Source organism: Sardina pilchardus, chromosome 21 (genome assembly GCF_963854185.1).
Source record: "Sardina pilchardus chromosome 21, fSarPil1.1, whole genome shotgun sequence".
Taxonomy (NCBI): Eukaryota; Metazoa; Chordata; class Actinopteri; order Clupeiformes; family Clupeidae; genus Sardina; species Sardina pilchardus.
The window spans coordinates 8,856,290-8,879,557 of record NC_085014.1 but is presented as its reverse complement, the minus strand read 5'-3'; the positions used below and the strand labels follow the sequence as shown (position 1 = coordinate 8,879,557).

Sequence of the window (23,268 nt, the reverse complement as noted above, 5' to 3'; positions counted from 1 at the left end):
AACAAAACTATGTTTCCATTTCTGTCAGTTGTTGTCAATCATTAAGAAAAAAAAGATAAATGGAGTAAACTTGAGAAGCTATGCTTTGTAGGTTACTTTACTTCGCCTCGGCCTCTCCCTCTTTCCCTAAAACCTTTTTCAGTTGAGGCTGAGGAGACGGAGCTGGAGTATGCTGATGTGGCCATATTGAGACGACAGAAGAAGCAGCCGCACCAGAAGGGGAGGCAGGAGGAGACGGTGGAGTACGGGGAGGTGAATGTCCAGAGAGGTCTCACACTAGGAGGAGTCTATGTCCCTGACTGTTAGAGCATGTGGTAGAGACAATATGGAGCAATCTGAAATGCACTGTCTATGTGTAATCATCTCTGTGCTCTTTACCATCCACAAACAGATCATTTTTTGTCACATGAAAAAAAATGAGAGAAACTTTTTTCCTGCAGTTTGTCCTTTCTCTGAGTGTGGCGTTTATGTTGAATAGGAAACAACAGGACAGCTATAATATTCTTAGCTGCTTTACCATAATACATTAATGCTATGTTGAATGTAAACAATTTAGGACAGAATTTCCTTCCTCTGCCTTAAAATCCTAGTGCCTTGTTGGTTTATCATCTGTGTTTAGTGTGTGAATCATGCTCTCTTCAGTGAAGAGGCTCCATTCACTTATAGCTTCAATATGCAGATATGTTGCATATGTGTTTGTTTTTCATTTCCTTTGTTGTAATGCAGTGAGTGGTACAATGTTGTGTACAATGTGCACAATGTTGATGGGCACAGAGGCCGTTGTTTTCCTACGTTTGTTTTTGTGGTGTTGTGGTGGCCCGTCTTGCAAAGGGAGAAGCTGTTAACAGTAGGGCAATTGCTTTGTCGCTAGTTTGGAGTTTAACACGGTTTTAAACTAGCCTGGGTGTTCCCATCCTACCTTGCGCGGTGATTTGATTCACGCTGCTAAGGCAGTCTGGAAACTACCACCCTAATTTTTGCCTGAGATAAGGACCATTCACAGAACAGGGGGAAAAGCAAGATAATGATGAGCTATGCACAGACGCATTTGATAGACATCCGTGGTGCCCAATGAACGGATCTGGGCATTTTTTAAAATACGAGAAAATGAACGTCTGGTTGCCAGGCCACGTTTCATTTGAGGAGTGGGAGGCACTAGCCAGGCTAGCGTGCCGAGTACCTTTTGTTTGACACTTTTGACAGCTTCTTGCAGACGTGTGAAATAAAGGTGTCAGCATTTCCTGTGATGACTATTTCCTGTTGTTTGGTCCACAATCCACTTCAAAGGCTTACTTTGCTTAATCATGGCTTTACACATTTTAAAAAACAATGAGCATTTAATAATCATGTTTCAGTTGTTATCGTCACATACTTTAGTGGTTTTTTTTGTATTTAGTCTTTTCGACTTTGAAGTATATTTACTTGTAGGGATTGGTCTTTGAGAGGCAGCATGACAGATTCTATTACTTTTCCATAAAGACTGAGTTTGGGTTAAAACAGGGTTAGATTGTTCTGTTTTGCCAATACAATATTTGGTTGAAAAAAAATATTTATAAAGAAAACATGTTCTTCAGATGATGTAATTTTTTGTATGGGTAGTCCACTGTGAACTTTAAGACTACTTAATGGGCAGTTAAAAGTATGCTTCAAGTATGAAAATAATATCTGGATGCAACGTAGCAGTACACTTTAAAAGTAGGATATGAAGTCCATGTAAAGAAAACTTACAAGTATATATTATTTGCATTGCCATATAAAAACTATTAAACTTATGGTCGACTGAGGATATACTGTACTATACTATATCGTACAGAGGTAATGGTGAAGGGAAATGAAAATTGAGCGGAAGCTTACGTATGGCTATGCCAGGCTATACATTTCTCGAATCATCCTTGCGATTTGCTGACATTTCTGATGTAAGCTATGGCTAAACATTTACACTTTTACTGTTGTTGTTTTTTTTACTGTAATTTGTTGACAGACCCTGTCATTGTGATAACTGCATAGTACAAAGAAAAAAAATAAAGTAGAATTTTTACCATAGGACAATCTCCTTAGGGAAAACTATATATGCAGTGCTGTAGGAATTACAGTGCAGTCTTCCTACACCTCCTGACGTTACTGTCTTTAGGGCCGCAAATGTTAATGACAACATGTTCAACCTTTTGCATGTAAAGACTTATGCTATGAACTGATGCCTAAATGTTGTGGGGGTGAGACTATTCAGCAGAGAATTGTTCATAATAATTTGCATGTATATGTACATTTGCAACTTGCTCAAAGAAATTATAAACTTTTTGATGTGCACAAGATAATCTGATCTGAGATCTGAGAAATGTACCAAAGCGACTGAGAAAACTATAAATCTAACTAACTAACTAACTAACAAACTAACTAAGTACACTATCATGAAATGGGCTATATGTAAGTGTATGTAACCGCCAAGGAGGTTATGTTTTCATCAGGGTTGGTTTGTCTGTCTGTCTGTCTGTCTGTCTGTTTGTTAGCAACTCAAAAAGTATACGGATGGAATTCGATACAATTTTCAGGGAAAGTCAGAAATGACCCAAGGAAGAAACAATCTCATTTTGAGAGTGATCTGTATCACGGGGCCGTTTCTGTGTTTTCTCTTAGCGGTGTAATGGCATGGTATGGCCACGTGGTGGCGATCTGAATAGTTTAGGTTCAAATGTATGACAGCCTAAGAACAACAATACAGGCGGAGGTCTGTGCTCCCTGAGTGCTTTTCTAGTTCACAATGTTGCTTTTTTTTTACACCCATTGATGTTACATTCATTAAATATATTTGAATATTGTATATGAAACTGGATTATAACTTTTACGCACACAAGTGAAGTTCATAATGATAAATATGTTATATGTATTTCTTTGTCAAATATCCTGATAACCTTGTTTCTGTGTGATGGAGAGAAAATAAACCCCCTCAATCATCGAAGGTGGATGAGTGAGAGAAATGCTTTTTATCTATCCTCCCTTCCATCCTTCCTCGGTCCTCCGGCTCGTTCCCACTGATCTACAAAGAACACTGGATAGACTATCCCATCGTTGCTGCCCCATCATTCTTTATCTAGATCAGTGGGAATGAGCCAGAGGACCGAGGAAGGAAGGGAGGATAGATAGATTAAAGATGAATGAGAAGGGCCCATAGAGTAGGTGAGCAGAGGTAGAGAGAGGTTACAGGAGAAGAGAAGAGAAGAGGGAACAGGAAAGAGGAGAGCCACACCTGATGCAGTTATGTACTTTGTCCACCTCTGTATTGTCCATTTCCAAGTTAACGTTTAGCTAGGATTAATGTGTAACCACTTGCATACGACTCTGCATTCCCAGATGCCCAATCAAAGGGTAGGTTGGGAGGGAATGTTAAGGATAGGACAGGCAGCATGAATGAATATTTTGCAGCAGACCAATAGCAATGGGTCTTGAGACCGAAGATGGGCACAGGTTTTCACATTCGTTAGCCAGATGTTCCTGACAATTATACTGAGGTGCATACAGGGAATGAGTTTATCTCTTTTCCACGTTTTTTCCTTAAACTTTGGGGCCAGGGCTATACTAATTAAAATCTAATAATATACCAATAAAGTTTAGGGGTCAGGGGTCGGGCGTTGGGGGTGGTGCATGTGGATTCCTACTAGACCACACCTATCTGAGCAAAAAAACAGCATATCTTTCTTTGGCTGCTAATGTGCACACATAATCCATCATAACAAGTTTGAATTGGATTTTTCCACAAGAAAAAAACACATATGCCAACTCAGAAAGAACAAACAGAAAAGAAGAAACATATTTCACACCAGTAGTATACTATATGCAAAAAAATCTCAAAAATGCTTTATCAAAAATGGAAATGGAACATGTTAATGAGGCATACTGTCTTTACGATTATCAGACAGAACGACTTACAGTGAATTATCTACAATTCCCAGTACCCTGCAGTCACTCACAACTTCCTGTTGTTCTATTTCACGATAGGCCTAAGTACTAAAACACATCACCCCTGTAAATAATAAGAACTAGACATATGGAAAAACACAGAAAGAAAAAAGGATGACTTGATCACATGAAAATACCAAGACACCAAGAAAAAACACTAATGTAAATCTTTAACTCTCTCCCTCACAAATCCCACTAGAAGTCTATATCATTTTCATTAAGATTCATGAAAAGATAGCTAATCAAAAGCTTTTGTTTGTTAAGAAAATAAACACTCTAATATACAGTATAGTCAAATATTTACTAGATGAGAAGTTGTCAGATGATGTGCTTCAGCATTGTTCCTAAAATAATACACCTCTGAAGTGAATTTTAGATGTTTCACTTTCAGTTTATAATTACTCTTTTCTATTCCTGCTGCTCTTCCCACTATCATCCTTCCTTTTAAATCAGAGTACAACGAAAGCCCTGCTATGCATTAAAGTATGATGCTTGTTTAAAATGTACAATATTAAGTTTGGTATGTCACACAAAAAGGGAGGCATCTTCTCAGTGGCACAGAGACACTGAGGATTCCCAAAGCCAAAACCCTGGATAGAGCGGCTCCGTGAATGTGGCATGGAATGTGTACAGAGGAGTGAGGCTGCCTGTGTTGGGGGAGACACTATAGAAGGACAGGGTCCCTGCTGGCCAGTCCAAATACACCCCTACTCTTCTGGAGAACGTGGAGGGGGCAGGTATATTGTCACTCTGATTATTGTGTCTGACAGAGAATGTGTTATGCGCACAGTACAGACTCCAGGACTTGTCGTTGTACCCCAGCCAGGACTTATCTTTGGTTCCAGTCCAGTACTGGTCACTCAGAGCCCTCCTATTGACGCCTTTATAAGCCACGCCTATAGCGGCGCCATTCCCGTCCCACTCGGCCTCCCAGTAACAGCGTCCACTCAGACCCTCTCTACACAGGACCTGATAACAATAGCCCTTAAATCTCTCTGGATGGCTGGGATGGGGCTGCTTCTCAGCGTTCCATGTTGCCTTTCTGTTTGCTTCCGATAAACAGAGATGTGTGTTTGCTGTGTTTGGATCCATTGAAAGTTTACAGACATCTACAGAAATGAGATGAAATAACATTGTAGAACTGTTGACTATACATACTCATGTGAACTCATGTTCATACTATGTGTGTGTGTGTGTGTGCGTGCGCGTGCGCCTTCACAACTACTTACATTTTTGGGGTCCTGGCGTCAGCCTGAACTCTCCTCCTTTGTCGACGCTGGAGACAGAGAGAACCGACAGAAAAAAAAATCGTTTCACTCTCAAGACAACTCATTTTTTGAAGCTGCCAGCATTCATATTTTACATTACCAGACCATGTCTCTAAAAAAAGTCCTGAGTGCTTTTTTTTTTTTTACAGTCGACAGCATTTCTTTCTGCATCTCAGTGCATCTTTTTAAAGTAGAAGAACATTTCACATCACATCCTATTTCATTATAATGGGGCTGAAAGAAGTATTTTCTGCATACTTCAGCTTAATTTGATGGTGTGAATCTTCTCGTTTAGCAGACAGCAGCTTCACTCCCGACTCGGTTGGGTGATTGTAGCTCAGGTCCAGCTCTCTCAGGTGCGTGGGGTTCGAATGCAGAGCTGAAGCCAAAGATGCACAGCCATCCACTGTCACTAAACAGCAGGACAACCTAGAAAGAAGACTTTTTAATTCTTTATTTTGGAAAGAATAACAAACAAAACAAAACAAACAAAAAACATAATTGAGAAGTGTCTAGAACAGAATCACCACCGACCTCAATATCTGCAGATGACACACTGGATCCCTCAATCCAACACAGAGAAACTTCACTCCTGAATCCTGAAGGTCATTGTGACTCATGTCCAGCTCTTTCAGAGGACAATTCACTGACTGAAGAACTGAGGCTACCGCTTCACAGGACTGTGCAGTTAGCTCACAATCAACAAGTCTAGACAGAGAGAGAACCATGTTCATTTCTGTACGTGAAAATTCTATGTGAAAAACAGCCCAGCATTCCATGGTAAGACATCTTCAGCATATTGGTTGTGCTTATAAAGTATGTGTGAAGTTAACTCCAAGTTAGTACAACATTGAGAATTGAACTTTGTAAACAGGGAATTTTAAGTCATCATGTCTGGTGGCTATACACTCACACATGCACCATGCACGCAAAACACACACACACACACACACACACACACACACACAAACAGAAACAGAAAAGAGAGAGAGTGAGAAAGACAGACAGACACACACACACACTCACACAGACACACACACACATACACACACCATAATACTACGTACTTAAGTGTCTTTAGTTGACAGTGTGGATTCTCTTGAATAGCTGAGAACACATTCTCTGCTGAATCTCCGAGGGCATTGTAACTCAGATCCAGCTCTTTCAGATAGGAATGATTGTAACTCAGAGCTGAAGCCAAAGAAGAACAGCCTTCCTCTGTCACTGAACAGCCAGAGAGTCTGAAATCAGATTGATAAAGAGTTAACGATAACTGTATGAGAGCCAAGGAGGCTGTAGTTACAGTAGATGGGAAGATCAGGCCTGCGATGTTTGCCAAATTAAAACAGAGAGTACGACACTACTTTGGGCTCATTACAGTCTATGCAGAAGAGGTCTGCACTGACCGGTACTGGGAATGTCTCACATCTCTAATTTGCTACACCTCTCATCTCACTCTCTCCCACTTCTCTCCTGCTTAAAGCAGCTTTAACTGAAATGGCAGCCATCGTTGAGGACTCAACTCATGAAAATAGGACTTTGACAGACAAAAGGAGCTCATTTGGCATTAGAATAGAATAGGTCATCCCTCTATAGGCATTGTAATTTACAATTGGTTTGCAGTAGTTAAGTGTATTTTTGGGGGCTTTTATGCCTTTAATCTGACAGGACAGTAGAGAGAGACAGGAAGCGAGTGGGAGAGAGAGCTGGGGTGGGATCCGGGAAAGGACCACGGGGCGGGAATCGAACCCGGGTCGTTGGCGTGTGGTGCAGGTCGCGCCACAGCTGGGGCCCGGTTTGCAGTAGTTGTTTAATATTTAGACACATAGGAATTGGCTGCTTGGCCCTGGTCAAGGTCATGCAATATGGCCCTTCTGAAACTTCACAACATCCACAGCAACGGCTCACAAAGACTACATTTATACTAACCTCAAGACCTCCAGTTTGCAGTTTGGGTCCTCCAGCCCAGCTGAGAGCAGTGTTAACGCTGAATCCTGAAGTTTATTGTGACTCAGGTCCAGTTCTCTCAAAGCTGAGTTTGCTGACCGTAGAACCGACACTACAGATGAGCAGGACACATCAGTGAGATTACAGCCAGCCAGTCTGCAGAGTAGGAGAGAGAAGATGCTCATATGTTATGCTTATGGTTATGGTTATGGTTGTGTTATTTAGCAGATGCTTTTTTCCAAAGCCACAAAGCAATAACAATACAATAGTTACATTTAAAAAAAAATGGTCAGACTACACCAAGGAGAACAGCAATAATAAGCATCAATGTCAATTCAATGGAAAATAAATCAATACAATAATATACAAACCATAACGCATCAGAACATAATGTACATATAATCTGCTTTAAATGCACCGCATTCTCAATAGACATTAAGATTCAGCATCAGAATACAAAGCAATATGTTTATACAGACCTCAGTATCTGCAGTTTACACTGTTGATTCTTCAGCTCATTTGAGAGCAGCTTCACCCCTGAATCCTGAATGTCATTGATGCTCAGGTCCAGTTCTCTCAGAGGGAGATCTCCTGACCGCAGAGCTGAAGCTAATGTTTCACAGGACTCTTCCGTTAGTTTACAGTCAGCAAATCTACAAGTTAGAGACAGATATACAGTAGGATACAGTTTATTTTCTAGAAGCACACTCTCTGTATATGATGTAAACTAACAATTTACAAACTCACAGTGCTTTTCTGCAGCACCTCACAGCGGGGAGTAATCTCCTACGACCCTCATCTGATGTGTTGTACTTCCTCAGGTCAAACTCATCCAGCTCTTCTTCTGACATCAGAAGCATATAAACCAGTGCTGTGCAGTGTGCAAGTGTGAACCTGCTTTTGTACATCTTTGACTGGAGAAAGTCTTTAATGTCATCATGAACTGAGCAATCATGCATTTCAGTCAAGCAGTGGAGTATGTTGATCCATCTCTCTGGTTGAACATTATTCTGTTGCATGAGCTTGAGATTCTTGACTGTTTTCTTTCTACTCTCTGGTTTGCTCTCTGTGTATGGCAGCACACCATGGAGTAGTTTCTGGTTGGCTTCCAGTGATATGCCATGAAGGAAGCGAATGAAGAGATCCAGGGACCCGCTGTCACTATCCAAGGCTTTGTCCACCGCTTTCTTTAGCAGAACATCCAAAGGAACAACCTCTGGCTCAGATTCATATTTCTCCCCAAGGAAATACCCAAGCACCTTCATGTTCTTGTTTAGATAGCAGTAAAACACATAGAGAGCAGCAAAGAACTCTTGCACACTTCTATGCACAAAGCAAAATACCTTCTTCTGATGGAGAACATGTTCCTCCTTGAGGAAGACCTCAGTGCAGATCCCAGAGTATACTGTGGCATCATTGACGTCAATGGCACATTCTTTCAGATCCTCATCATAAAAGATAATATTGCCCCTTAGCAACTGATTTAATGCCAGCTCAGCAAGTTTCAGTAAAATCTCCTTGTTTGACTCCAGAGGATTCTTTGAGTTGTTTTCAGCGTCTTCTTGAAATTTCTTGTTCTTTATTTTTGTCTGAATGATCAAGAAGTGAATGTACAATTCGGTCAGAGTTTTAGGGATCTCCTTGCATTTGTCTTGAGCCTGGATTTGCTGAAACACAAATGCTGCAATCCAACAGAAAACTGGGATGTGACACATGATGTGGAGGCTCTTTAAAGCCTTTATGTGTGAGATGATTCTGTTGGCTTGATCCTGATCACTGACTCTTCTTCTGAAGTATTCCTCTTTCTGTGGATCAGCAAATCCTTGTATTTCTGTCACCCGACTGATAAACTCATGGGGAACTTGATTGGTGGCTGCAGGCCTGGAAGTTATCCAGATCTTTGCAGAGGGAAACATATTTCCTTTGATCAGATTTGTTACCAAGACATCCACTGATGATATTGTAGTGACATCATACAACTCCTTGGAGAAATCCAGCTGAAGTTGACTCTCATCTAAACCATCAAAGATGAAGACTGTTTTGTATTGCTCATATGTCATTGGATCCAGCTCTTTCAGTTCTGGGTGAAACTCTTGCAGGAGTCCCTGAAGACTGCACTGGTTTTCCTTAACCAAATTCAGTGCCCGAAAAGGGAAAACAATCAGAAAATGCACATCTTCATTGGCATATCCCTCTGCCCAGTCCACAATGAACTTCAACACAGAGATGGTTTTTCCAATCCCAGCAATGCCCTTGGTTAGCACTGTCTTTATGTGTTGCTCTTTCCTGAGGTATTTGGATTCTTGCATGGGCAGTGATCTGAAGATGTCATTGCAATGGATTTTAACATCCTGTGAGATCTGTTTCCTGGGTGACAGTTCAATCTGTAGAACCTCATGCTCTTCATTGACTCCTTCACTATCTCCCACGGTGATAAGGAGTTCTGTATACAGCATACTGAGTGGACTTTGGTCCTCTTGAACAGTGATGGTTTCAATCAAATTTCCATTCTTGCGTTTCAAAGTGGCTTTATGGTTCTGAATGACGCCCAGCAGGAGCTCACTCATTGGCAACATATTTTCTGCATTTTGGTCAGGCTGGTCACACGCGGCCATACTGCAGCAACATGATAAAATGTAAAAGAAACAAAGAAAGAGAGTTACTGTACACAGACAGATCACTTGAAGCATTTCAACACCGATATTTACCACTAGAAAGGCCACGACGGTTGTTTTTTGACCGCTAAATGTCTTTTCAAATGACTTTCTTAAAAAATAAAAAATAGTTCTGCTGCTGATCAAAATTGCCGCCTTGGTTCTAGTGTTAAAATACTTGTAATTGCTCTGACAAAATTGAGGAGAGAGGTATTTAGATCATAACTGAGCAGCTTCACCTTTAATAAAGTAGTTATTAAATATATCTAAAATAAAATAAACTTATCAAAAGCAAACACCGCATCCACAACATCAATGCCAGAGGCATGGATTACCAAAAAAATTGCCCAGGTCCATGGATTCACTTTGGGCAAAGGGTCGTTTATTCACAGTTATTAATGAGACCTGTCATCTTTTGGCTTAGAAGCCACTCTAGAAACCCACCTTAAGTTAAAGGGGACTTTATCTCCAAGGCAAGCTGGCTGGTGTGTCATGGAAATGTCACTGTGTAGACAAGTAGACACACAGCTGGGCCGAGGCGAGACTGCTCTCTGCAAGTCATCAGTGCTGGGAAACGAGAACAAATAGTTGAAACAATTAACATAAAATAGGAAATGAAACTGCAACAAAATGAAAGAAAGAATGAATGAATGAATGAATGAATGAGGATATACTGTAGATGTTTTATTTTATCAGAAAATAAATAATCCTGAATAAAATCAGGAAATGAATGGCCGTCTGTAACATCTCTGTATCTGCACTACACCAACATAGACAGTCTGACCTGGTATCAGAGGTCTCTCCACTTATATTTGGGGGTTTCTGCAAGGAGGCATCACTCTTAATAGACATGCAGTCGGGGACTGGAGATCCTGTTTCATGAGTGTCAACTCTAGAGATTTAAATGAAAAGAAGACAGACTAACTGATTGGATGAATGGATGAATAAATTAATAAATGCACAAATAAAACATACGTTTTCCCTTGTTTTGTTTCCCTTCCCAGTGTGTCACTTACTTCGTGTTAAAGGGGATTTTCTCTTCACTGAAACATGGATTTTTCATTGAAGTGTCACTCCTCATAGACACACAGCTGGGTACTGGAGATACTGCTCTCTGTGCTTGGTCCCTGGAATACCAGCATGTGCAATGTCATTAAACCAAAGAATTTACAGGTACCAACCTGTATTCACATGAACAGATTAAGATGAATAATATACCCCACCTATGATAAATAGCTAATAAATTAATTTAAAAAGGTCATCGCGCACGACTGCCGCCGTCACTAAACCAAAATTTCATCAGAGCTGATAAAAGCATGTTTGGCTTAGTAGCTGGCCTTGGTCCTGGAATGGCAACAATAGCTGAGACTGCAAGCATGCAATGTTTGACAATGCCTGTGGATAAGGGCTAATGTGATTGTAAGGCTACCAGTCAAAGGAGAAGTAAGTGGGGGGAGAAGAGGGTGGAACAGGTGTGAATTAATTGTTGTCAGTCATCCCTATGGGCTCCTCCTGGTTTTACAGCATTCTGACTTTCTGAGTTTCCAGATCACTTTGGTACTAGAAAAAATACCAACAAGGGCCATAACTGATCTATAGGACAACCGTCAGCACTTTTTTTTTTTTTTGGGGGGGGGGGTTAAACATAAACTAGTTTCCCAGGGCAGCCATGGGTTAAGCTACTAGACTATTTAATAATTCAGTTAAGAACTCCAGTGAAAAAAGCTTTTAGTCCAGGACATCTTGATGTGGGTCTGGCTGGCCAGGCTAGGACTAGACTAATCCAAGTCTGGAAAACTCGCCCATATGGTCTTAAATTCTAGGCTTCTCCAGTACCTGTCATCTTCAAGTAGGCATTTCTTTTTTAATCCCGTCGTCTCCACAGCACAGTTCTCAGGATGCTGCCTTTTAGAGGCAGTGGCTCCCTGCTCTCCATCTCCACAGCGACTCATCTCGAAGTGCCGTTTCCCTCCTCACAGCCTCCACAAAGTTTTCTCCGGCTGAAACACAACAAAAATAACCGACATCTCAGACACAATCGACAGTAGAGACCCAAATCTATGCAGCAGTTCATCCCTGAATCCTTGAACATTAGGTCTAATACGTGAGCCAGCCTGCTAGTCCAGGACACTATAGTTCAGACCAATTAATTCGTTCAATTTTTTGGGGGATTATGAAAACTATATATTTTTGGAATCCTTAGAACCTGAAGAATCAGGAAATCTTTGTTTGACAATTTTCAGAAGTCATTAAAGCAGTCATTTTGGGTCTTGAAAATGGTGTACTATTGCATTAAAAACGCCATATAATGCTATACTGGGTAACATTTTAAACTTTTATGTATCACCACAAAACTTTCCCAGTTATTCACTTACATTAAGACAAGATTTTTTTTGTATTACAAGTTTTCTGAAATGTAATGTTTAAATATGCAAATGCATATGCAAATGAGGCTTAATATACTGAAATAGGCGGTAATTTGCACAAACTTCCAAACCTGACATGTACATATAAAAGTAGCTATCCTTTATGGAGGATTAAGGTTTTAGCCCTTTATTATTAAAATAGCCTACTTAATAGTTCCTGATAAAAAAAAACAGTACGGTAACTATTAAACACTGGGCAGGAATTCAATCCCAAATCATCAGCACTAATATGATGGGATGAAATGCATTATTTCCCCACTAGGCATTAAGCCAAAAAAATGTTAGGCCTACTGCGAAAGAGCAGGTAACATTTTACCTTTACCCATAGCGCCAACACAAGGTTGTAATAATTCTATTGTAACAGTTTGAACAACAATTATCATTTAAAATGACGGAGGGAAGATATTAAATGTAGCTTATGCTATGCGTAAAACGATAGCCTACTGTAAAATAGTAGCCTATGTGCTAATCCATTCGTGTATTTAAATGCAAATCTAAACAGCTGAATCGGACTGATACGTAGGAACCATAGATAGTTTGCACTTTCTGTAGGCTAAATCAAGTCATCCTTTAAAAAAATCTGTCAGATTTCCGTCGTTATGACAAGTAGGCTAGCCTACGTTATTGTCGAAGACCTCCAAATAATAACCTGTCCGTTGATAAAAATCGAGGATTCAACAGTCAAACTATGGGTTCGTTATGACATTTTGAGTGACGTCCAGCCTAGCCCAGTCTCTCGACAGCCACAGATCAGATTTCCAAGAGATTTCTCCCTCACGGAACTTCTCACCTCAGTATGACGCATCATTCTGTTGTCCTATTAATGATAGCCTCCTCGTATCTCATTTGATCCATTTGCATTATTGTGTATCATGAAGTCATGTGATCCTACAGCTGATCTAATGGCAGGCCAGGCCAGCCTTGTATGGTCAAAGTTTACTTTACTTTCCGAGAAAGTGCTTGTCATTTATTGGTCCTTCGCAGTATGCTGGGCGCGGCATTTCAACTTGAGTGAAACACAATGACGATTTAAAAGGTATCACTTCGAAAGCAACCGACACTGATACTCTGTATGATTTGAGTTATACGCGCACTGAACCCCTCACAAATAGTAGGGCCAAGTAGGCCTACAGTATTTTGACTTGGGGTCTAGTCAAGTGCCTTAGATTCCAATTAGGCACTGAGTTTTATCGCAGTCATCTGTATCAACAACTGTACAGTATCTTGTCCTTTAAAAAAATACAAATGCAAATTTAGTTGCAACATTTCACAGGTAGCCTAGATATCATTTGTATTTCACCCATAGGGGGCAGTGTTACACAGAGAAATGATTAAATGACGCACTGGTTTACAACTCTGAGTTATTGATTAACCCCTAAACACCAATCTAAATCCTGAAAGATATATTCATACTTTTTGATGATAAAACGAATCCCTTCAAACGGATACAAAATTGGAGTTTGAAAGCAGCTATTTCATTGTCATGATAAATACTTTTATTCAAACATTTCTTACAATATTGTGGCTTCAATGTGATTTCAATTTTCAAAAGTCTAAATAAACATCTGTTTATTCCTCCATCCTTTCAGTAGTTCATTCATCCTCCCATCCACAAATTCATCCTTTACCAAGTAATAATCAACAGTTTATATTCTATAATAAACACAAACAAAAAAACTATATTATCAGTCTGTGTGGACAGCAGGTAGGCTGACATCTTAGAAATTAGATGGCCTGTATGTAAAGGCCTGAGACAAATTAGATCCACAGATGAATTCAAATGTTCACTAGTCTCTGGTTGAAGTCAATGTTGCTGGCTCTGTGTGCAACAGAACTCCTCCTACCCCACAGATGTGCACACATTAGCATTCACACACACACACACACACACACAGACAGACTGACATACAGACACACAGACACAACCGTTCAATCATACACAAACATTTCACATCACACACATCAGCACAAACACTACTTCCTGTGTTCCTTACAAGGACAATAGTCCTTCCCACATGACCCCTCCAAACATTACTACATGCAGCCCCTGTCTAGATCCTGTTGGACATGATGCCGGTGTTGAGCTTCTTGAAGAAGGCCTTCATGCTGCACTGCTTGCACTTCCCCTTACGCTCCTTGCCCCTGAGCTGGGACAGCTTCCCCCAGTCCTGCTCCTCCTCCTCGTCCGCGGCCCAGGGTCCCCAGGCGCCCCCGTTGTTCTGCGGCTGGGCACGGGGGTCCTGCGGCGGGTACCTGACGGGCACGGAGGTCCGGTTGTAGAGGGCCAGGCGCGCCAGGAGCTGCCTGACCACGTCGGGCCTCTGCCCGGACAGGTCTCGCCGCTCGTACGGGTCGGCGGTCACGTTGAAGAGCCAGAGCGAGCGGCGCGGCGCGGTGTGGCGCTCCAGGCTCCACCAGCCGCCCGGGAAGCTGGACAGCATCTGCGGCGGCGTCCAGTCGCCGTAGCCGGGGTCTCCGGTCAGCAGCTTCCAGTCGCCCACGCGGACCGCGGCCTGCACGGACGTATCCCACAATCCCCAGCCCTCCTCCAGGGAGCCGTGCGGGGCGGGGCTGTGGAGGGGGTCGATGTTGTGGAGGATCTCTTGCCGTGGCGACGCCACGCCCTCGCTGATGGAAGCCCACGCGTCGTAGCCGTCCAATCCTGAGGCAAGGCCGCTCACGTTGCCCCCGGCGATGCTGAGCAGCGTAGGGTACCAGTCCGTGATGTGCAAGAGGTCGCGGCTGACGCGACGCGGGCGCCTCAGGAGGGGGCTGTGCACGAACCCCAACCCTCGCACGCCCCCCTCCCAGTAGGTCCCTTTCCGCCCCCGCAGCGGCCAGTTGTTGCCGCCGAACAGCGGCTGGCCCCCGTTGTCCGTGGAGAAGACGATCACGCTGTTGTCGTAGTAGCCGTACTTGCGGAGCGCGGCGGTCACGTTCCGCACGGCGTCGTCCACCGCCGTGACCATGGCGGCGTACTTGCGGCGCTCCACGTTGCCCATGCGGTGGTACGGGTAGATGTAGGAGCGCGGCGACTGCAGCGGCGTGTGCACGGCCTGGAACGAGAGGTAGACGAAGAGCGGCGCGGCGGCGGGGTCGTGCGCCGCCAGGATCTTCCGCACGCGCCGCGCGTACAGCTGCGTGGAGTACGTGCCGCCGCGGCCCCACGCCACACGCTCGCCCTCGTGGAGGTCGAAGCCGCACACGGCCTGGCCGTCGCACGCCCAGTAGGTGTAGTAGTCCACGCTGCCCGTGAGCGAGCCGAAGTACGAGTGGAAGCCGCGGCGCGTGGGCAGGCAGGCGCGCTTGTAGAATCCCAGGTGCCACTTGCCCACCATGTGCGTGGAGTAGCCCAGCTGCTGCAGCCGCTCCGGCAGCGTGGCCTGGTCCAGAGGCAGGCAGTTGGGCTGCTGGGGCCGGATAATCCCATGCTGGAGCCCTGTGTGGATCTGGTACCTGCAAGGAGTGGCACACAGTTGGTATTTAAGATAAGATAAGAAAAGATAATACTTTGTTGTCTGTCATACAAGGGTTACAGATTTTTTTCTTTGACAAGGCTCCAGTCACAAAGAAACTGACACTCTCATACACATAAACATACACACGCAAAATATACAAAAACATACACACCCACGGAGACAGCTACAGAAACTCTTAACCAGGTAGCCTATGCATGAAAAACTTATTCCGTTTTATATTCAATGGCTTGTTAAACAAATTCGCATTTTATAGAATTCGATATTGCATTGGCTTAAATCAAAAGACGGGTTGGCACTGTGCCAAGGTCACTCACCTGCCTGTCATGAACTGACTACGCGAGGGTGTGCAGGTAGGTTGGATGTAGTAGTTCTCGAGCTTTACGCCCTGCGCCGCGAGCTTGTCCAGCACTGGTGTTCGGATGTCTTTGCTATGATACCCAATATCGTTGTAGCCCTGATCATCGGTCATGATGAAGATGATGTGCGGGGGTCGATAAGACGGACTCCCCGGCTCTCCTGGCTCTGGCACGGCATCGCTCTCGACTTGGTTAGGCTTTGTCCAGTCCCAGGAGAGGTAGCCCAGGCTGAGTAAACTAACTACGGACAGCCCCGTTAGCGCAGACACTCCCATGGCAACGGAGCGCAGCTGTAAGAGGACGGTATAAAAAAATAAATATGGAACAAGCCTACCCTACCTTTCTTCAATCAACCTACAAACATCGTTGACATTGTTGGATAAGGTGTAATAAGGTAATTTACTAACTTGAACTTAAATTTGAAAAAAGTCGGCCGCCTCCAGACCTGGGAGGTCTGTTTCCTCGGGTGGTAGCCTATTCAGTTCGAGCCTCACGCGAATCTTCAGTCTTATTCAGTTAAACACAGACCAACCTTAAGAGTACATTTGTACTGTGTAATAGCATCATCTTAGTCGTTGTAACCCCGCCCGTTTTTTTGCCGGTCCATTGAAATCGGATGCACCAACCTCCCTGGGTTTTTGGCAGCCACCCCTGCCTAAGAAAACAACATGACTCTACAGAACATTCGAGGCAGTGGGCATTCTTCAAGACAAATAGCCTTCGGTAGCCTGCTGTTGCTACTACTGGCCTACCTACTATGACAAATGTGTGTCAAAAAAGTATGTTCTCTTCTGTTTAAACTACATGAGCATATTTCAATAGAAAAAAAAGAATCAAAACGAATGTCTCTATGTCCATTGTTGATGCCTGCCTGTCTGTCCTACTTGATGTCTATGTAATTTCAGTCCTTCATTTTACTTTTATGAGCTCTTTACACTGGAATGATCAACTTGGAACTGTGCAGGTCTAAGTGCTGTTATTCTTCTGTTCACAACATGGTCTTTATGGGTAGGGGGCCAGGGGCCCTGCATAGTCTGCACAGGCTGACTCTGTTCCAGGGGGCTGGGACCTTGAGCTCAGGGGCCCAGTGTGGGGCTGTGACAGGGATACTGTTCAGGACTCTACCTCCTCATGAGACGTCCTTTTACAGGACAACTGCTGTTGTTGGTTAGTGAGGGGTGTAAGTGTTGAGGGAGAGAGTGGCAAGGCAGGAGGCAACAACTGCTGATGTTCTTCACACACACACACACGCACACGCACACACACACACAGAGAGAGAGAGAGAGAGAGAGAGAGAGAGAGAGAGATGAATAAGGAATAAAGAGTCTTCCTATCTTGGCAGTTACAACTTCTGTGTATCATGTTTATGGTTCAAGGATTTAACACCTCTCCTATGAGTATCTGAAACCAATCATTATCACCTCCAGCTATTACAGTACCACACCAAATGATTCTGCAGTGGATGTTGCTACACTTACTCTAAACAAAATGTGTTGTCACTATGTGTATAAAAAAAAAACGATACAAGTTGTGTTGTTTTCCATGGATGTTGTGATATATTCAACACATATTGGGTAACAAATAACAAAAGCAATGTGTTGGGAACAACACAGACAGTCTTATCTGGACACAGAGATGTTGTGTTGCGCAAGTTGTGTTGTTTTCAACACATTTGTTTTAAGAGTATATGAATACTACTAACATTTTAGCTTGAAGCATAATCAAATAAATGTTAAACTGAATTACAATTAGATATAATATCAGCGCACAAGAAGATCTTTATTCATACATTGCTATTTCATACTGTTTGCTCTGACTTCATATTGAAAAATGTATACCTGGATATGATGTTACACACACACACACACACACACACACACACACACACACACACACACACACACACACACACACACACACACACACACCCTGAACTGTGTGAATATACTGTTAACACCAAGGTCAGATTATATTTTTTAAAAGACCTTTTTACAACTTGGTTTTGAGTCATTTGCATGTTAAAGAGAGGTGCTTGCAGGTGCTGGTTTGCCTGAGGACAAGGCGCCTACTTAAAACGGACTTGGACGGAGAGCTGAGGAAGTTGACCAGAGGCAGCCGGCGAGCGTCGGGCCAGTGAGACAGGCGGCACCGCGCTGACCCCCTCCTCAGGTGAGAGTATCAAAGGTCATTTGTGGGAGAGTGGAGGATAGAGATAGAGAGGGGAAAGAGAGAAGGAATTAAAGAGAGAGAACGAGGGATGGGAAGAGGGAGCAGAGAAAAGAGAGAGAGAGAGAGAGAGATTGAGGAGAGGAGGAATGAGCGGAATGAGAGAAAAGTGAGAGAAGTGAAAGGAGGTAAGGAGGGAGGGAGAGGGGCAGTTGAGCTGGATCAAGGGGAACGGCCTCTGAAGTTGATGTTTACTTGTGTGTTTTTCCTAGAGGAGGCGGTCAGCAGTCTGCAGAGATGTGGATCACAGGATGACAGTTGTGTGTTTGTCTCTATATATGTGTGTGTTGTGTGTGTATTTCATTAGAAGCAGGAATCTTTTACTCAGTCATCCGAGGAGAGGCAGCAGCACACAGAGGTTCTTCACGTCCAGACTTTGAGTAAGAGTGTGTGTGTGTGTGTGTGCGTATGTTTATGCGTCTGTGTCAGAGTGTTTGTATTAGTGTATGTGCACAGATACGTGGGGGTAAGAAAAACACCAAGGGAGGGACATGAGTAATTTATTTACTCTTTAGGTGTGAAGTGTGTCTTTCCACGTGTGTGTTTGTGTGTGTCCACACTGACATGTGTGGGCAGTCATAACACTCGGGAGGAACAAGTCTACTCTTTTGGTGTGTGTGCGTTCAACTATCAGTGTACTGAGGCCAGATGATGCTCCCTTGGCCCACCACCCCAGACGGCTGAGTCAGACTTTGCATGAGGGGCCGAAGTGACGTCACCAGGAGTTTACAAAAACCTTACAGTAGTTTTCAGTTGATGCATATAGGGTACAATTATAGGCTTTTAAAGCAACACTAAAGCACTTTTCCTCTGTCACACGCACTGTTTATCCAGCACGATGTCCACAGACAAGGTAGATTATGTTGCATGATTTTATGAAAGTATGATGTTTTGCAACATCGAAGCAAGTTAAATTGACTCTGACGAAGATGTAATCAACATTGAAACGTTAGTCTTTTTGTGCACCATTGTATTTAAAAAATCAGGTCTCAAAAACCTCTGCGTTGCTCCGGTATCCTTCTTCAGTTTGATCAGATTGTCCCCTGCCGTGGATGCACCAGTTGTTTGCAGAAGCGCATAGGATCTACTCCTTTCTTGAAGTCAAATTGGTATGTTTCATTTCATCGAACTACAGGTACGCTACCCAATCTGGTAAGGTTACATAGTCCGGTTATAGCCGATAGAGGGCCACCAAGTGAATGAAGAAGTGCCGTTCACCCTGTTACGAGTTGATGAACCGCTGAAATGATTTTGGAAACATTATTTTAAGGTACGAAAAACTCTTTTGTGTTGCTCTAAGTGTACTGCTAATGAGCCCAATAAGATTTAAAACTAAACCAACTCTAAAGAGAGGGTTAAAGCTACACTATACATGAAAGCTGCTGAGCTTTTGGGTAATGTCAGTAGACAGACCTATACAGTGTGTGCCTTCAGGCACTCAGGCACACATTTGGGATATGTTACGGTCAATACACAGTCATGGTCGCAAACACACACACACACACACACACTCCTACACATACATACACACACACACACACACACACACACACACCTTTCCCTCATACAATTTGTTTATTTTAGTTTTTGTCTGTTTTGCAATCGTGTATGTGTGTGCGTGTGTGTGTGTGTGTGTGTGTGTGTGTGTGTGTGCGACCATGACTGTGTATTGACCGTAACATATCCCAAATGCCGGGCTGTGAGCACCTGATCTTGGCCGTGATGTGTCAGGGCGGCGATGCGTTATTATTTCTCTCTGGCAGGGCAGCAGCAGTGGGCAGAGCAAACACAGTCCTCCAGAGTCAACAGCAGCTTTGAAGCGCCTGTATCTGAGCTGCCGGGCAGCTGAACAGCCAAATACCACACATGCCACAGTGTCCCAAATAATACTTTTAATTTTGTGTTAAAAACCATGATATGTTTACACAAGGTATTAATGGAGAAGGATTCTGATGCAGTTTACTTGAAATAGCAACAGTTAGGGGTGTGAAATGCCTGGTGAGGTATTTTGGCCAGAAATGGTTTGTTTCTTTATTCACACATCCAGTAATAATATGTCCAAAAGTGAACCTTTGTTTCAGCATCTGGTGGTGTATCAGCAATAACATTTAAGACCAACACAAATGTCTCCTTTTAAAGCTTGTGTACACTACTCACAACAAGTTAGGTTCAGTATATCTGGCTTTTGGGTGGAATTCAATGTTTCCGTTCAGAAAGTACTGAAACATTGAACTGTTGGGCATGCACTTTCAAAAGTTCACAGAAGGTCACACTAAGTTCGCCTGTAAAGGTTATAGTGGATTTACAGTGTAAATCCTGAAATTTCAGCCCAAAAGCCGAATATCCCTGACTTTTTGTGAGTAGTGTATATTATCCATTTCATCCATTAGTATCAAGCTTTCATTGGATATTCATATAACATAACATTTTTCCTTGCCTCTTTTACAGTTAATGTCACTGTGCCGTTGACTGTGGCTTGTTGTTTGCAATCCAAGGGGATGTCATATAATACATTTCAAATGTACCATAAACAAACTTCAGGCAATTCATTCCTCAAGTCTGTTGGAGATAAATAACTTGGGGCTGTGTTAAAACATCTGAATATTTTACTTGGCAGACCACTTAAGAAGCGGTAAAAACACATATCCTGTTAGGACTTAAAAAGGCTTAACGCAATCGGCAAACCTTTCCTTTTACTGCGGGAAGATTGAACATGTGGGCTTCAACAAGTTGTAAAATACTTCATCTGCCACTTTGAAGGTCTGCTCTTGTTCTTGTTTGAAACTAGCCTATTTGTCTGATTTTGGGGGGGGGGGGGACGACATTCAGTTGAAAAACAAATCTGTGTCGCATTAGGTTTATGAACACACCCAGCTCACATAGCTGTGTCCCCAGTGCTCAGCAGTGACCTCTATGAACTGTCCTACTGTCCTATGAGACCTGAGAGAGACTAAGCTGGCTCTGCAGCTAACATGAGGTTGTGTTACATCTAATTCCCATTCAAAGATTGACACATTGATTGGCTCAGTGACTGTTTGGCTTTTGCAATCATACCTGTTGCTACTAAATAGCTTCCTCCGTTTTTAGTTGCATCACACAAGTGCCCCAGGTAGGTTCGATAAAGCCACACACACAAAAAAAAGATAAAAGCCTGAGTAAATCCTGATGAAATCTTTTAGCAAATATGCATTCCATGGGGTAGAACCGCACGCGCGCAGACACACACACACACACACACACACACACACACACACACACACACACACACACACACACACACACACACACACACACACACACACACACACACACACACACACACACTACAGTACACTAAATTACACTGCTCAGATGTCAGACCTGAGCAGGAACAGCAGTCACCTACTGGCCTTTTCCTCTGCTTTCTTTACCCTCTTCCTTCTATCCCTCCTTGCTCTCCGCTGTCCCATTTCCCATCACTCCATCTTCCACTCTTTCTCACCATTCCCTCTCTCTCTCTTTCTCTCTCTCTCTCTTATACTGCTCTCCTCCCACTCGTCTCCCAGCCGAGTGAATAATCACGGGCGGAAATAATTAGATGAAGCTCGTTTGAGAGCTGAGCGGCAGGCAGTTTGCCCCAGATGTTGGCTTTGGCTGAGCAGAGAGCGCCAGACGGGCAACGAGGCTGCCATGTGAACACCTGCCTGGGTTTTTATGCTTCCCGTAAACCGGCTCACCTCAGCTCCCACAATAGCCCTCTATCTGTTCTCTTTCTCTCGCTCTCTTTCCCTCTTTTTTCCTCTGTAAAACGTTTACCCCCCGCTTTCCAAAAGAGCATGACTTCTTGTCTGTCTTGTGTTTATGTGTGTGTGTGTGTGTGTGTGTGTGTGTGTGTGTGTGTTATGTACCCTGATTTAATTAGTAGACTATCTTGCCCATGTGATTATCTGACTCTGAATGGAATCATGCTGCCAATCCATGTGACTTTTTCCAAACCAAAGTTTAGCCAGTGGAGGGGCCAGGGGGGAGTAAAAGGTTTTAAAAGGTTATGAGCTCAGTGATACAGACACAGAGAACCAGAGAGTAAAGGACCTGGCATCGCTCTTTCCCTTCTGTCTGTGTGTGTGTGTGTGTGTGTGTGTGTGTGTGTGTGTGTGTGTGTGTGTGAGAGAGAGAGGGGGTACCTGAAGGTTGACCTGGCATTGCTAGAGAAAAAGCACCCTCTTTCCCTTCTCTCTGTGTGTGTGTCAGTGTGTGTGTGTGTGTGTGTGTGTGTGTGTGTGTGTGAGAGAGAGAGAGAGGGGGTACCTGAAGGTTGGCCTCTCCCACACTCTGAGGCCCATGCTTATCTGAGGCTGTGTCTCCACTCTCAGGTATCAGAGAGACCTCCACACTGCACAGGGATGGAGTCACTTTCAAAGGGCCCCTTAATAATAATCCACTGCCTGTCCATAATCACCTACACAAAAGTAAAAGAGGAACACACACACACTCTTTCTCTCTCTCTCACACACACACACACACACATACACACACACACAGATTGTCCCTCAACGGAATAGATATTCATATTTAAGTTACAAGTACATACCTCAAACACAAAGCACACACACACACACCATGTGGCTGGATCTGAGGAATGTGAGGTGGGTTTTTGTTTCCTGAAAGAACAGACCACCCTTCATGAGTTTAGCCTGAATAAACACTCTAGTGAATCACACACAGAAACACACACACACACACACACACACACACACACACACACACACACACACACACACACACACACACACAGATACATAACTCAAATACACACACACATTACACCACACCCACACACTCAAACCAACCGGATAGGGAAAGACCTTGATTCCACCACTTTTGAGTCAGGGGAAGACCTTAGTATACTAAAGTGTGTGTGTGTGTGTGTGCGCGGCGAGAGACAGAGGGTGCCTCTCATGTAAAGTTTATACGTCCTA

At 43.3% G+C, this 23,268-nt stretch overlaps 2 protein-coding genes across 2 annotated transcripts; both read right to left on the bottom strand.

Annotated features, from left to right (window-relative positions):
- Window positions 1–4,503: 4,503 nt before the first annotated feature.
- Window positions 4,504–11,775, bottom strand: LOC134069487 (NACHT, LRR and PYD domains-containing protein 3-like). Its single transcript, XM_062525451.1, has 8 exons — window positions 11,660–11,775; window positions 7,917–9,785; window positions 7,649–7,822; window positions 7,152–7,325; window positions 5,757–5,930; window positions 5,481–5,651; window positions 5,184–5,230; window positions 4,504–5,063 (listed from the first exon to the last, which is right to left on the bottom strand). Exons 1-8 carry the CDS (start codon window positions 11,773–11,775, stop codon window positions 4,504–4,506), a joined length of 3,285 nt encoding a protein of 1,094 aa, XP_062381435.1.
- Window positions 11,776–14,274: 2,499 nt separating this feature from the next.
- On the bottom strand, window positions 14,275–16,537 carry arsia (arylsulfatase family, member Ia). Its single transcript, XM_062525007.1, has 2 exons — window positions 16,043–16,537; window positions 14,275–15,705 (listed from the first exon to the last, which is right to left on the bottom strand). Exons 1-2 carry the CDS (start codon window positions 16,357–16,359, stop codon window positions 14,301–14,303), a joined length of 1,722 nt encoding a protein of 573 aa, XP_062380991.1. The 5' UTR covers window positions 16,360–16,537; the 3' UTR covers window positions 14,275–14,300.
- Window positions 16,538–23,268: the final 6,731 nt, after the last annotated feature.

Coding starts and splice junctions, on each gene's coding strand:
- LOC134069487 (XM_062525451.1), bottom strand. CDS start 11,775: ATGAGTCGCTGTGGAGATGGAGAGCAGGGAGCCACTGCCTCTAAAAGG. Junction 7,326..7,648: donor TGTAAACTGCAGATACTGAG/GTCTGTATAAAC, acceptor CCTACTCTGCAG/ACTGGCTGGCTGTAATCTCA. Junction 5,064..5,183: donor GACGCCAGGACCCCAAAAAT/GTAAGTAGTTGT, acceptor TCATTTCTGTAG/ATGTCTGTAAACTTTCAATG.
- arsia (XM_062525007.1), bottom strand. CDS start 16,359: ATGGGAGTGTCTGCGCTAACGGGGCTGTCCGTAGTTAGTTTACTCAGC. Junction 15,706..16,042: donor AGTCAGTTCATGACAGGCAG/GTGAGTGACCTT, acceptor CACTCCTTGCAG/GTACCAGATCCACACAGGGC.